We start from the raw sequence: 16865 nt of genomic DNA on the forward strand, positions 1-16865 counted from the left end.
GATCGTTCCAGGCTCCCTTGTGATGATCAGAAATTTTGACAGATCAAGTCCGCTGGAACCACGTTGGAAGGAGCCACGTCAGGTCCTCTTGACCACCCGTACTGCCGTCAAGTTGGAAGGCAGGAAGGGGTGGGTCCACCTTTCTCATGTAAAACTTTTCAAAGGATTGAAACCAGCGTCCAAAAACATTTTCCAGGATTCGAAAGACTGCCAAAATATTGCTCTTAAGGACTGTCCCGCACAAGACATTATTACAACCCCTCCCTTGTTAGAGAAAACTCCGCAACAGGAGTATAAGTTGAAATTAAGGTCTAGTAAAATAAGTCAGTCAGTTTGATTGTATAAGTCCTCCCCTAGGTGAAACGGTTAAATTGTTTCTGACATGTATAAAATAGACCCCCATAGTGAGAGAGTCAGTCGAAGTTCACTTCAATGTATCGTTTTTCTGAGTTTCGTATTATTTCTCAGCATAATGATTTCCTGCACCAGCTACGCACTTTTCCTGTGTTTTCCAGTTCCTCATGCAAATATGTCTGCTAATGCTACAGTAGAGCACACGTTTAGTGATCTGCCTCCTCACGAATATTCTTACCGCCTCGCTATGCGCAACAACACATTTATCCGTATGTTACATTATTCACACCAGACCAGCAATGCCACTAATTGTTGGGTGTGTGGTCGACTCCCCCCTTTCCAGACACCGAAGGGAGTTCTGCCACTTTTTCCTTATCCATTCTCACACAATGGTTCGTGTGGAGCATGGTCCACGTTAACGTCATCCTCAACAGATATGTCTTTTCTTAACAGTACATGTTTTCCAGACAAGCAAGGTCTCCCCCACAGAACAGGTTTAGATCTAGAAAATGAAGTTTATAATTTAGGTAATTATTCGTCGAATTTCATGGTCCTGAATGTTCAGTCTGATACTACTCCAGACTTACCTGCTATTTCAGTACTACCAGTCAAAGGCGAATTATGTGTCCGTAGTTATGGTTCTGTACACATAGGTCATAGTGAATGTACTACTGTTATCAAGTATAGTGACAGTGGGAAATCTATTTTCAAAGCTTCACGTCATTCTTATTTTATTTGTGGTCAAACTGCATATGTCCGTCTGCCCCTCGATTGGGAGGGAACCTGTTACATTGCCTTCCTACTGCCACCTGTTTTCCTAGCCCCACCTGACTATCATAGGAATTCCTTCCTAGTACATACCAGACACAAGAGAAATCTCCCGATTGTCGATTATACTGAAACTGCTGCAGAGCAATTCATTGATATTGATAAAGGTGTGTTCCCTTATTTAGGCACAGTTGTAAACAGTAAGCTAATCCGTAGGTTAACAAGAACCCTTGAAGCAGTAGTAGATGAGACTGCCTCCGCTCTAGGTAACTTAACCGAAGAGCAATCTGCTATGAGATTTGTCGTTTTGCAAAATCGTCTCGTCCTTGACGTCATACTGGCCGATAGGGGCGGGGCCTGTAGAGTCCTCGGATCCAGTTGTTGCATTTTTATTCCAAATAACGCGCCGTCTGTTTATTCAGCTATAACCAGACTCCATAAAATTGCCCATCTGTTACACCGAGATCCAGGCACCTGGACATGGTCCGGTTGGTTCTGGAATGTAATTTCCGCATGGGGATGGAAAGTCCTGTCCTTTTTAGGTATTGCAGTAGCGATCATATTTAGCTGCTGCCTCTGTATACAATGTGGCCCTGCGATTTGCAGCATGTGTGCTACCTCTTGTATTCCTAGTCCCAAGCCCCGTTCTAAATCCCGTTCCAAGACAATTCGAGACGAGCAAATGGTACTGTATGAAATGATAGATGGTATCATGAAAATTGATGTTTCCTGATGAAACGTAGTGACAAGGAGGGAATGTGGAAAAGTAAATTTTGCCATGTTCTGTGTCCCTACGCTTCATCCATCATATGTTATGTGTGCATGACCAATATGCATATGTTATTCCCCATGCCTGATTAATGACGCAATTCCAGTTGTGTCCACCTCTAGTATGTTAGTTTCCAGTCCTCGTGAATACTACGAATATTAGGCCTATGTAAAGTAATGTTGCCACGTTTCTTAGTGTGCACGTTATTCCATTATAAAATCCCCGTTTCCAGGCCTCAAAAGGGCCCGGACCACAGATTCAGCTCCTGTCTCCTGAAAGCCTCGCTGAGGAGCGATACAGCCCCCACCTGTATCCTCGACCCTTCACTTACTTCCTGCCTCGCAGTGCCCGGTGCAGCTTGGCCCTGCCTCTGAGTCTGCCAAAAGTATGTTATAGTTCCAGTTATCAGTTCAGTCCTCCTCCTCTGCATTCCTAAGCTACTGAACTGCATCAATAGTTTCCGTCATTGTCTAGCCTTCTCGTCTCCACGTTAGAGAAATACTGTATTTAATGGTCATTTAGTATTCTTCATCACGCACTACATGTAGAATAATGCATGGTCCAGTCTTAGAATCAAGTTAGCTTTTCCCCTCATGACTTCTAGTTTATATCAACATGTTCCCTAAACATCAGATACCAGATAGGGTTTAGGTACATGTCGCTCCGACCCTTCAGACTCTAGTCTCTGCTCCTAACACAGAGTTCATAGCCCCCAGCTTCTCCTAGTAACACGTCATTGCCAGTTTTCGCGCACCATTAGGTTAGAGGTCCCGGCTCCTTAGGTAGCCCCCTCCAAAGTTTCCGCCCATTCATGACATATTCTGTTACGTTTGCATCACATGTCTATGTATACTCCCAGTTACACCTCTTTTTACTGTTATCTCTCGCGACTGCTACGCGTCACGCCTTCTGCTCCACCCACTGCTACGCCTACTGCAATGTAATGCTATGTGTTTGCGCTATGTATATAAATCAATGTTTTGTTATTGAATGTTAGCGCGCTCATCCCAGACCCAGCCCCGGCAGCTGCCGGGCCTTATTGTCCTATTCCCATGCAGGTTGTCCTGATCCTGTCCTTATGCTGTAATAAACCTGCAGAAACTCCTACTACCTCGAATCTTGACTCTTATTTTATTGAGCTATCTGTTATGCTATAAGTCTAGTCAAAAATAGGGTATTATTTATTTATTTACCACACCAGGACGAACAAACAACGATCACGAAGGGACAGCAGTCAGGTCCACGGCACCTGTACTTACCTATACATATCTACAGCATGCATAAAATTGCTTGGTTATTTTTTTTCAACAATAATCACCCACCGTATAATCAGTAAAATACCCCCCCAAGGTCGTTCTGTGTTGTAGGGAGAGTAGACAAACCTGGCCATTACTTAGCATTTATTTTCCATTTTTTCAGATCCAGTATAATTCCCCTGATGAAGGGCGGTGTCCCGAAATGCATAGGGATGTATATTTTGGAATCAGACCATTGTGTATGAAGGAGATTTAATTCGGAAAAAAAGGGAACAATACACATGGAATACCCACATTGTAAAGCAACAATGGAATGATATAATTAAAGATGAACATTTGAACAATCCGAGAACAAAAAGAGTTTTTGTATGATTATTATTTCCACGAGCGGAAGTTAAATTGTGAATCATTGTGAGACTACGGCTTAAAGGAGTGCCAATTGGGCACAATGTCATTGAATTGACATTGCATCCAAGTTATTTCACGTTTGAAACTCCCAAGGGTCAGAGGGAGCTACCCGTTGGCACCAAAAAACGTTATTAATCCATAACAAATTGTTGAACAGAAATACAACCCAGAGGAACAGAGTGTGCCACAAATCACAAATCACAAACCTAGTACCCACCCAGCCATATTAAAGGTTGCTCAACTGTTTGAAGGTCTAAAGCGATATGGCCATACGACTAACTCTCAATGAACTACTCTGGATATTCCATCAGACTAGCATCAAATGACCATGCTGCTTGCTCAAAAAAGGTTAATTTCTCTCCATTGTACATGGCATAAAGCGTTATTGCGTTTTGTTCCTGAAGTAGAGTCAACAAGATTCATACAAAGGCTCAGAACATCACTTCATGCTTGCTGCTTTACCTCCCCTTTTCTAAAAAGAGCTGTAAAATGAACTTCTGGAAGGAGCACTTCTTCCACTAACCGTAGGGAACACTGAGCTCCACTTATCTCCCGGTCCCAGCTAGTGGAACCCACCCCCTTCGTTTGTGAACGATTCTGAAACATCCCTTCACTGATTGCTACCCAAGCTTATGCTAGCTAAACCCCATCCCATTTATACCTGCAAGTCTTCTGCACTTCTTACCGAGAAAAAAACAGACAACTAACATACCTCCCCATGTGACGAAGTCTGGGATTATTTGCAGCTTCTTCTTTACCGGGCCATTCATTAGCGCAAACAAATCACCCCTGTGGAGAGGTTTTACGTGGCGATGGTAAAGTTTGGCTGGGAAAGGAGGGGAAAACACAATCAGCAAGTTCAGTATGCTTACAACAGGATTATTTGACGACAGTACTAATGACAAGGGCAACAGTGCACATTAAGGGCTCATTAAAAAATGTGGGTTCTCTGAGTCATGCAAACTGAGAAGTGGTGAAGGACAGTGTACAAATGTTTGCACTATGAACGAAGCAGGTTTTCTTTCTATTGCAGGCAATATTAAGCCAGTGCAGTCCCAGTGCCCTCAATCAAAGCATACCAAAGTAGGACTAGGATCAACTGTACTAACAAATATAAATTATTAAATTTGGCGATCTTGGTGGAAAACTACTGTACCATCTCTGTGTTTGAATGGTTACAAGGGTCTTTTGGGGCAGATGATACCCTTTTGAAATTAGAAAAACAGAACAAGTAAAGCATTTAAAACAGTATTTTTTTATACAGTCGAGAATACCTATGTGCCGGTTGTTTGTAACAAGAAGTAGAAAATATTAAATATTTCAGTAACAAAAGTTTGTTCTGTGTTGAATAATTATATATTTTATACATTCTAGACTCATGATTGAACAGATGCAATTTAGCTTTGCAGTTATTAGTCACACATTTAGAACTGGCTTTTGTGGCATTTTTCGCTGAAACTAGATTTGGACAAGTGACTATCGGATTCCAAAGATGAGAGGGCATTCCATCTTTGGTTAGCAAACACATACATTTTTGCCTCATAGACATAGGATTGCTTGTCATTCATAGAACGCTTTGAAACAACTACTAACCCACAGAATACAGAGGATTTAATCCATAGGACGCCATAAGAGCATGCAGAACCAAATGCATACTCGAATAGCATGCAGTGTCAAAACGTCGAGTACATCCAAGGCCATAGGCTTCTGCACTTTCAATTCCCTTTAGCTCATGTAATCTTCTGAAATGTTAAGTTAAAACAAAAAGTGTTCCCTTGGTACTTCAGTAGTGTATGCTCCAAATAGTCCTGCACACTAACTCTTTCTGCTAAATAAACCAGTTACTTCTAATTGGATCTCCAATTCTCGACGTTCGCTCACCACATAGATATAAGTAGAACCACAAAGAGGCGCTAAATATGGTAGAGATACCACACTATGCGATACACAATGTACGTGTTTGTTGTTAGTTTATTCAACAAAATTAAAATTAAAACATCATGCAATTAGTTCATCAAGGCAAGCTCTTATTCTTTGCCTATATTATATCACAAATCATACATTGATAATATTAAATTCACACACAATACATGATCACAATATTCATCATAATTGTTAAAAACATTTATAAAATCATTAATACAATAATCATAAAACCACAGAGGTTTGTTGTCGACGCGTTTCGGTGGATTCTGCTATATGCCCCACCTTCCTCAGGACAGTTAAAAACCAACACAATAATCTTTATTAAAAACTTTCTTCAAGCTTCAAATATATTCCCCTTTATATCATCTGGGAGTTCCGAATGTGCTTCACTCCTCGTGAGATATGATGACCTGATAGATGAAGTCACTTAGGATCTCTCAGGGCTCCCCGGTAATATTTCTGTAGGTACCCTTGTTCTCCTTTATCAGATCCTTTTTATCACTTATTCAACACCTATCCTTAATTCTCATCATCCGTTCTTATGATGGAATAACCGCAAGCAGTCGGTTCTTCTTATAACAGTATCTGATCTATTTGGTTAGGTAGGGATTTGTTCAATTGTTCCTGGTTTTTGGGCTCGTATTCTTACGGCCGCAGCGTATCCCCGGCCTTTCGTTTTGTCCCAAATGAAAGGCCGGGGATACATTTGGATTTGACCGTATGGTCCGAAGAGTCGGCAGTAGAGAATAACTTTGCTTTACCTGTGTGCACCAGGTGAGTTGGTCTTGACTCTTGGTAAATATAACACCATCTTGAATATGGTCTGAGGAACATTCTAGGCTTGCTTGAACATGGTAGGTCTGCGGACCGTGTAGAGATACAGGGTGTCTGTGGATACCCTGCCAGGCAACCTAATGAATTTGGCTTACTCTTGAAAATAAAATGCCTGGGGCTTGAGCCTGTCTCTCTGGTGCAGTCTGATGACGGACTTGTGGTTTTCTTTGTTTGACACGGTCTGAGGACCATCTTTGGAACAAGCGCTTGAATTTGTTTGGGTTCTTTGTGAACATAGTGCACCATTGGTTTGTGTTTGGAACGATCTGAGGACTGTCTTTTGGGGAAAAGCACTTGCAATTGCTTTGCCAGGCAAAATAGTGAATTCGTCTTCTTCTTGAAAATGCCTGGAATGAGTTTCTTGTTGCTTCAGAAGGCACTGTTAATATTGATGCGCGCAAAGAATGGTCTTGGCCCCATTATGTCTAGTACGCTATGACACAAATATATGAGGGACAATGCAGAGTTAAAAGGGTAGTTGGACACTTTTGAACAGAAATAATAGTAATAACATATATGGTTGTTTTCACATGGGCAGAGGAGGCAGTCTGTGTTTGATTCCCTTTCAACATGGCGGAAGCAGGCTAATAGAGGAAATGAAGGATGGAAAGGAATGTAAAAAAGGGGGAAGAATGTAAAATAAGAACGTTCTAGCGCATGATGTAAATGAAAGGGGGGGTGCATTGATGGTGCCCAGATTTCATCTATATCTTCAGGCATTGTTCAATGACAAAAGCGGCTTTGAGTCTCAAATATAAATTGCATTCTAAAAGTGACATGCAGAAATTAGGTGCGTGACGAGAGAAAACAAAAAGAGAATGAATGAGGCCTGCTCAGATGCTTTCAGTCTAATGTAAAATGATGCTCAATTAATTAATTCATGATTGATTTGAGTGTTTAATTTAGGTTTGACCTCACAATAGAATGTACATTTAATTTAGGAAATGTGTTTGAACATTCAAGGTCATATGTATTTGTGCTGAATAAGAACGCATTTTAAAGAGTAGGAGAAAAACCTGAAGTACACAGCTCGTGATTTAGTCTGCTTTGGAAGTCTTACTGCTCAGCGCTGAGATAAGAATGTAATTTCTTTCGCCATCTCTGCTCTGTCTCTTCATGGAAAGGACGAAAGCAGAAATACACAGCCTTTTTCCTTGAGCTCTGCAGAAGGAAAAGGAGGGGGAATTGAGCAGCTTCTGTGAGAAGACACAGAGAGGCTGGCCGAGATAAGAAGCGCGGGACAAGGGCAGATTTAGATGCTAAAGTCTACGTTTTGTGTTTTGACGAACAGGCTTTGAAAAGTAAATTTGTCCTATGCATTTATTTCTCTTCAAGGGAGATTTTGCTATTATTAATTATTGATCTAGCTATATGTTGAACACATCCTTGCATTATATTTCCTGAATACTTCAAGAGTCCTGACTGACTTTCATGCCTCACTTTCTGTGAAAGGAAAATGCTACTTACAAGTATGCATCTGTTCTTGGCATGTAGAGCTGCAGATTCTTACACTGTGCATTAGATCGCCACCAGGTGTTGGGCTCGGATGATTGCATGTTGTTGTCGTCTTGGAAGAAGTCTTTGTAGTCACAATATAGGTGACTCCTCCCTTGGACGATAGTACGCATGGGCATCGGCTCCATCCTTAGATTGTTTTTCTCCATGATGGGAAATGATGGAGTTTGTAGAAAGAAGAAAGGATGTCCATGCGTGTATATCTAATTAAGATAGAACTGGAAGAGACACAGGCCCCGGGGAGGCGGGAATGCGTGTAAGAATCTGCAGCTCCACATGCCAAGAACAGATGCATACTGGTAAGTAGCATTTTCCGTTGGAGGCATATGAGCTGCAGATCTTACACTGTGCATCGATTGTACAGCAGTGTCTCCCCTAGCGGTGGTCACCTGTATCTGTTGCAGTAGTTTGAACAAGCATTAGAAATGCAATAGGCCTCAGATTTTTTTGAGTTAGAGGTAATGGCATTGTAAATGGCAATGTGTTTTATCCATGTGTTCACCCTGCACACTCATACACTGCAGTCACTGTCACTCCGCAGTCACAATCACTCTGCAGTCACTATCACTCTGGCACTCACTCTGCACTCACAGTCACTCTCGCACTCACTCTGCACTCACAGTCACTTTGCACTCACTCTGCACTCACAGTCACTTTGCACTCACTCTGCACTCACAGTTACTTTGCACTCTGCACTCACAGTCACTTTGCACTCACTCTGCACTCAGTCACTCTCGCACTCACTCTGCACTCACAGTCACTCTCGCACTCACTCTGCACTCACAGTCACTCTCGCACTCACTCTGCACTCACAGTCACTCTCGCACTCACTCTGCACTCACAGTCACTCTCGCACTCACTCTGCACTCACAGTCACTCTCGCACTCACTCTGCACTCACAGTCACTCTCGCACTCACTCTGCACTCACAGTTACTCTCGCACTCACTCTGCACTCACTCTGCACTCACTCTGCACTCACTCTGCACTCACAGTCACTCTCGCACTCACTCTGCACTCACAGTCACTCTGCACTCACAGTCACTCTCGCACTCACAGTCACTCTCGCACTCACAGTCACTCTCGCACTCACAGTCACTCTCGCACTCACAGTCACTCTCGCACTCACTCTGCACTCACAGTCACTCTCGCACTCACTCTGCACTCGCACTCACTCTTCACTCACAGTCACTCTCGCACTCACAGTCACTCTCGCACTCACAGTCACTCTCGCACTCACAGTCACTCTCGCACTCACAGTCACTCTCGCACTCACAGTCACAGTCACTCTCGCACTCACAGTCACTCTCGCACTCACTCTGCACTCACAGTCACTCTCGCACTCACAGTCACTCTCGCACTCACTCTGCACTCACAGTCACTCTCGCACTCACAGTCACTCTCGCACTCACTCTGCACTCACAGTCACTCTCGCACTCACTCTGCACTCACTCTGCACTCACTCTGCACTCAGTCACTCTCGCACTCACAGTCGCACTCACAGTCACTCTCGCACTCACAGTCACTCTCGCACTCACAGTCACTCTCGCACTCACAGTCACTCTCGCACTCACTCTGCACTCACAGTCACTCTCGCACTCACTCTGCACTCACTCTGCACTCACTCTGCACTCAGTCACTCTCGCACTCACAGTCGCACTCACAGTCACTCTCGCACTCACAGTCACTCTCGCACTCACAGTCACTCTCGCACTCACAGTCACTCTCGCACTCACAGTCACTCTCGCACTCTCGCACTCACAGTCACTCTCGCACTCACTCTCGCTCTCGCACTCACTCTCGCTCTCGCACTCACAGTCACTCTCGCACTCACAGTCACTCTCGCACTCACAGTCACTCTCGCACTCACAGTCACTCTCGCACTCACAGTCACTCTCGCACTCACAGTCACTCTCGCACTCACAGTCACTCTCGCACTCACAGTCACTCTCGCACTCACAGTCACTCTCGCACTCACAGTCACTCTCGCACTCACAGTCACTCTCGCACTCACTCTGCACTCACAGTCACTCTCGCACTCACAGTCACTCTCGCACTCACAGTCACTCTCGCACTCACAGTCACTCTCGCACTCACAGTCACTCTCGCACTCACAGTCACTCTCGCACTCACAGTCACTCCGGCACTCACTCTGCACTCACTCTGCACTCACAGTCACTCCGGCACTCACTCTGCACTCACTCTGCACTCACTCTGCACTCACAGTCACTCCGGCACTCACTCTGCACTCACTCTCGCACTCACAGTCACTCTCGCACTCACTCTCGCACTCACAGTCACTCTCGCACTCACTCTCGCACTCACAGTCACTCTCGCACTCACAGTCACTCTCGCACTCACAGTCACTCTCGCACTCACAGTCACTCTCGCACTCACAGTCACTCTCGCACTCACTCTGCACTCACAGTCACTCCGGCACTCACTCTGCAGTCACTCTGCACTCACAGTCACTCTCGCACTCACTCTGCACTCACAGTCACTCTCGCACTCACAGTCACTCTCGCTCTCGCACTCACTCTGCACTCACAGTCACTCTCGCACTCACAGTCACTCTCGCACTCACTCTGCACTCACAGTCACTCTCGCACTCACAGTCACTCTCGCACTCACAGTCACTCTCGCACTCACAGTCACTCTCGCACTCACAGTCACTCTCGCACTCACAGTCACTCTCGCACTCACTCTGCACTCACAATCACTCTGCACTCACAGTCACTCTCGCACTCACAGTCACTCTCGCACTCACAGTCACTCTCGCACTCACAGTCACTCTCGCACTCACAGTCACTCTCGCACTCACTCTGCACTCACAGTCACTCTCGCACTCACAGTCACTCTCGCACTCACAGTCACTCTCGCACTCACAGTCACTCTCGCACTCACAGTCACTCTCGCACTCACTCTGCACTCACAGTCACTCTGCACTCACAGTCACTCTCGCACTCACTCTGCACTCACAGTCACTCTCGCACTCACAGTCACTCTCGCACTCACTCTGCACTCACAGTCACTCTCACAGTCACTCTCGCACTCACAGTCACTCTCGCACTTACAGTCACTCTCGCACTCACTCTGCACTCACAGTCACTCTCGCACTCACAGTCACTCTCGCACTCACAGTCACTCTCGCACTCACAGTCACTCTCGCACTCACAGTCACTCTCGCACTCACAGTCACTCTCGCACTCACAGTCACTCTCGCACTCACAGTCACTCTCGCACTTACAGTCACTCTCGCACTCACTCTCGCACTCACAGTCACTCTCGCACTCACAGTCACTCTCGCACTCACAGTCACTCTCGCACTCACAGTCACTCTCGCACTCACAGTCACTCTCGCACTCACTCTGCACTCACAGTCACTCTGCACTCACAGTCACTCTCGCACTCACTCTCGCACTCACAGTCACTCTCGCACTCACAGTCACTCTCGCACTCACAGTCACTCTCGCACTCACAGTCACTCTCGCACTCACTCTCGCACTCACAGTCACTCTCGCACTCACAGTCACTCTCGCACTCACTCTCGCACTCACAGTCACTCTCGCACTCACTCTGCACTCACAGTCACTCTCGCACTCACAGTCACTCTCGCACTCACAGTCACTCTCGCACTCACAGTCACTCTCGCACTCACAGTCACTCTCGCACTCACAGTCACTCTCGCACTCACAGTCACTCTCGCACTCACAGTCACTCTCGCACTTACAGTCACTCTCGCACTCACTCTGCACTCACAGTCACTCTCGCACTCACAGTCACTCTCGCACTCACAGTCACTCTCGCACTCACAGTCACTCTCGCACTCACTCTGCACTCACAGTCACTCTGCACTCACAGTCACTCTCGCACTCACTCTCGCACTCACAGTCACTCTCGCACTCACAGTCACTCTCGCACTCACAGTCACTCTCGCACTCACAGTCACTCTCGCACTCACAGTCACTCTCGCACTCACTCTCGCACTCACAGTCACTCTCGCACTCACAGTCACTCTCGCACTCACTCTCGCACTCACAGTCACTCTGCACTCACAGTCACTCTCGCACTCACTCTGCACTCACAGTCACTCTCGCACTCACAGTCACTCTCGCACTTACAGTCACTCTCGCACTCACTCTGCACTCAGTCACTCTCGCACTCACAGTCACTCTCGCACTCACAGTCACTCTCGCACTCACTCTGCACTCGCACTCACTCTGCACTCGCACTCACTCTGCACTCGCACTCACTCTCGCACTCACAGTCACTCTCGCACTCACAGTCACTCTCGCACTCACAGTCACTCTCGCACTCACAGTCACTCTCGCACTTACAGTCACTCTCGCACTTACAGTCACTCTCGCACTCACTCTGCACTCACAGTCACTCTCGCACTCACAGTCACTCTCGCACTCACAGTCACTCTCGCACTCACAGTCACTCTCGCACTCACAGTCACTCTCGCACTCACTCTGCACTCACAGTCACTCTCGCACTCACAGTCACTCTCGCACTCACAGTCACTCTCGCACTCACTCTGCACTCACAGTCACTCTGCACTCACAGTCACTCTCGCACTCACAGTCACTCTCGCACTCACAGTCACTCTCGCACTCACAGTCACTCTCGCACTCACAGTCACTCTCGCACTCACTCTGCACTCGCACTCACTCTGCACTCGCACTCACTCTGCACTCACAGTCACTCTCGCACTCACAGTCACTCTCGCACTCACAGTCACTCTCGCACTCACAGTCACTCTCGCACTCACAGTCACTCTCGCACTTACAGTCACTCTCGCACTCACTCTGCACTCACAGTCACTCTCGCACTCACAGTCACTCTCGCACTCACAGTCACTCTCGCACTCACTCTGCACTCACAGTCACTCTCGCACTCACAGTCACTCTCGCACTCACAGTCACTCTCGCACTCACTCTGCACTCACAGTCACTCTGCACTCACAGTCACTCTCGCACTCACAGTCACTCTCGCACTCACAGTCACTCTCGCACTCACAGTCACTCTCGCACTCACAGTCACTCTCGCACTCACAGTCACTCTCGCACTCACAGTCACTCTCGCACTCACAGTCACTCTCGCACTCACAGTCACTCTCGCACTCACTCTGCACTCACAGTCACTCTCGCACTCACAGTCACTCTCGCACTCACTCTGCACTCACAGTCACTCTGCACTCACAGTCACTCTCGCACTCACAGTCACTCTCGCACTCACAGTCACTCTCGCACTCACAGTCACTCTCGCACTCACTCTGCACTCACAGTCACTCTCGCACTCACAGTCACTCTCGCACTCACAGTCACTCTCGCACTCACAGTCACTCTCGCAGTCACTCTGCACTCACAGTCACTCTCGCACTCACAGTCACTCTCGCACTCACAGTCACTCTCGCACTCACAGTCACTCTCGCACTCACAGTCACTCTCGCACTCACAGTCACTCTCGCACTCACAGTCACTCTCGCACTCACTCTGCACTCACAGTCACTCTCGCACTCAGTCACTCTCGCACTCACAGTCACTCTCGCACTCACAGTCACTCTCGCACTCACTCTGCACTCACAGTCACTCTGCACTCACAGTCACTCTCGCACTCACAGTCACTCTCGCACTCACAGTCACTCTCGCACTCACAGTCACTCTCGCACTCACAGTCACTCTCGCACTCACAGTCACTCTCGCACTCACAGTCACTCTCGCACTCACAGTCACTCTCGCACTCACAGTCACTCTCGCACTCACTCTGCACTCACAGTCACTCCGGCAGTCACTCTCGCACTCACTCTGCACTCACAGTCACTCTCGCACTCACTCTGCACTCACAGTCACTCTCGCACTCACTCTGCACTCACAGTCACTCTCGCACTCACTCTGCACTCACAGTCACTCTCGCACTCACTCTGCACTCACAGTCACTCTCGCACTCACAGTCACTCTCGCACTCACAGTCACTCTCGCACTCACAGTCACTCTCGCACTCACTCTGCACTCACAGTCACTCTGCACTCACAGTCACTCTCGCACTCACAGTCACTCTCGCACTCACAGTCACTCTCGCACTCACAGTCACTCTCGCACTCACAGTCACTCTCGCACTCACAGTCACTCTCGCACTCACAGTCACTCTCACAGTCACTCTCGCACTCACAGTCACTCTCGCACTTACAGTCACTCTCGCACTCACTCTGCACTCACAGTCACTCTCGCACTCACAGTCACTCTCGCACTCACAGTCACTCTCGCACTCACAGTCACTCTCGCACTCACTCTGCACTCACAGTCACTCTGCACTCACAGTCACTCTCGCACTCACAGTCACTCTCGCACTCACAGTCACTCTCGCACTCACAGTCACTCTCGCACTCACAGTCACTCTCGCACTCACAGTCACTCTCGCACTCACAGTCACTCTCGCACTCACAGTCACTCTCGCACTCACTCTGCACTCACAGTCACTCTCGCACTCAGTCACTCTCGCACTCACAGTCACTCTCGCACTCACTCTGCACTCACAATCACTCTGCACTCACAGTCACTCTCGCACTCACAGTCACTCTCGCACTCACAGTCACTCTCGCACTCACAGTCACTCTCGCACTCACAGTCACTCTCGCACTCACAGTCACTCTCGCACTCACAGTCACTCTCGCACTCACTCTGCACTCACAGTCACTCCGGCACTCACTCTGCACTCACTCTGCACTCACAGTCACTCTCGCACTCACTCTGCACTCACAGTCACTCTCGCACTCACTCTGCACTCACAGTCACTCTCGCACTCACTCTGCACTCACAGTCACTCTCGCACTCACTCTGCACTCACAGTCACTCTCGCACTCACAGTCACTCTCGCACTCACAGTCACTCTCGCACTCACAGTCACTCTCGCACTCCCAGTCACTCTCGCACTCACTCTGCACTCACAGTCACTCTGCACTCACAGTCACTCTCGCACTCACAGTCACTCTCGCACTCACAGTCACTCTCGCACTCACAGTCACTCTCGCACTCACAGTCACTCTCGCACTCACAGTCACTCTCGCACTCACAGTCACTCTCGCACTCACAGTCACTCTCGCACTCACAGTCACTCTCACAGTCACTCTCGCACTCACAGTCACTCTCGCACTCACAGTCACTCTCGCACTCACAGTCACTCTCGCACTCACTCTGCACTCACAATCACTCTGCACTCACAGTCACTCTCGCACTCACAGTCACTCTCGCACTCACAGTCACTCTCGCACTCACAGTCACTCTCGCACTCACAGTCACTCTCGCACTCACAGTCACTCTCGCACTCACAGTCACTCTCGCACTCACTCTGCACTCACAGTCACTCCGGCACTCACTCTGCACTCACTCTGCACTCACAGTCACTCTCGCACTCACTCGCACTCACAGTCACTCTCGCACTCACAGTCACTCTCGCACTCACAGTCACTCTCGCACTCACAGTCACTCTCGCACTCACAGTCACTCTCGCACTCACAGTCACTCTCGCACTCACAGTCACTCTCACAGTCACTCTCGCACTCACAGTCACTCTCGCACTCACAGTCACTCTCGCACTCACAGTCACTCTCGCACTCACTCTGCACTCACAATCACTCTGCACTCACAGTCACTCTCGCACTCACAGTCACTCTCGCACTCACAGTCACTCTCGCACTCACAGTCACTCTCGCACTCACAGTCACTCTCGCACTCACAGTCACTCTCGCACTCACAGTCACTCTCGCACTCACTCTGCACTCACAGTCACTCCGGCACTCACTCTGCACTCACTCTGCACTCACAGTCACTCTCGCACTCACTCTGCACTCACAGTCACTCTCGCACTCACTCTGCACTCACAGTCACTCTCGCACTCACTCTGCACTCACAGTCACTCCGGCACTCACTCTGCACTCACTCTGCACTCACAGTCACTCTCGCACTCACTCTGCACTCACAGTCACTCTAGCACTCACTCTGCACTCACAGTCACTCTCGCACTCACTCTGCACTCACAGTCACTCTCGCACTCACTCTGCACTCACAGTCACTCTCGCACTCACTCTGCACTCACAGTCACTCTCGCACTCACTCTGCACTCACAGTCACTCTCGCACTCACTCTGCACTCACAGTCACTCTCGCACTCACAGTCACTCTCGCACTCACAGTCACTCTCGCACTCCCAGTCACTCTCGCACTCACTCTGCACTCACAGTCACTCTGCACTCACAGTCACTCTCGCACTCACAGTCACTCTCGCACTCACAGTCACTCTCGCACTCACAGTCACTCTCGCACTCACAGTCACTCTCGCACTCATAGTCACTCTCGCACTCACAGTCACTCTCGCACTCACAGTCACTCTCGCACTCACAGTCACTCTCGCACTCACAGTCACTCTCACAGTCACTCTCGCACTCACAGTCACTCTCGCACTTACAGTCACTCTCGCACTCACTCTGCACTCACAGTCACTCTCGCACTCACAGTCACTCTCGCACTCACAGTCACTCTCGCACTCACAGTCACTCTCGCACTCACTCTGCACTCACAGTCACTCTGCACTCACAGTCACTCTCGCACTCACAGTCACTCTCGCACTCACAGTCACTCTCGCACTCACAGTCACTCTCGCACTCACAGTCACTCTCGCACTCACAGTCACTCTCGCACTCACAGTCACTCTCGCACTCACAGTCACTCTCGCACTCACAGTCACTCTCGCACTCACAGTCACTCTCGCACTCACTCTGCACTCACAGTCACTCCGGCACTCACTCTGCACTCACTCTGCACTCACAGTCACTCTCGCACTCACTCTGCACTCACAGTCACTCTCGCACTCACTCTGCACTCACAGTCACTCTCGCACTCACTCTGCACTCACAGTCACTCTCGCACTCACTCTGCACTCACAGTCACTCTCGCACTCACTCTGCACTCACAGTCACTCTCGCACTCACAGTCACTCTCGCACTCACAGTCACTCTCGCACTCCCAGTCACTCTCGCA

The 16865-nt window shown here is 48.4% G+C and overlaps 1 protein-coding gene across 1 annotated transcript in view; it reads right to left on the reverse strand.

The window, feature by feature from the left end:
• Positions 1-16865, reverse strand: part of SCPEP1 (serine carboxypeptidase 1) — a 243017-nt gene that overhangs the window by 86346 nt on the left and 139806 nt on the right. The window contains exon 10 of the mRNA XM_078654401.1: positions 4268-4381. Within this exon, the coding sequence (XP_078510527.1) occupies positions 4268-4381 (114 nt within the window). The remainder of the gene's footprint in view (positions 1-4267; positions 4382-16865) is intronic.

This window comes from Lissotriton helveticus, chromosome 7, assembly GCF_964261635.1.
Source record: "Lissotriton helveticus chromosome 7, aLisHel1.1, whole genome shotgun sequence".
Classification (NCBI taxonomy): Eukaryota; Metazoa; Chordata; class Amphibia; order Caudata; family Salamandridae; genus Lissotriton; species Lissotriton helveticus.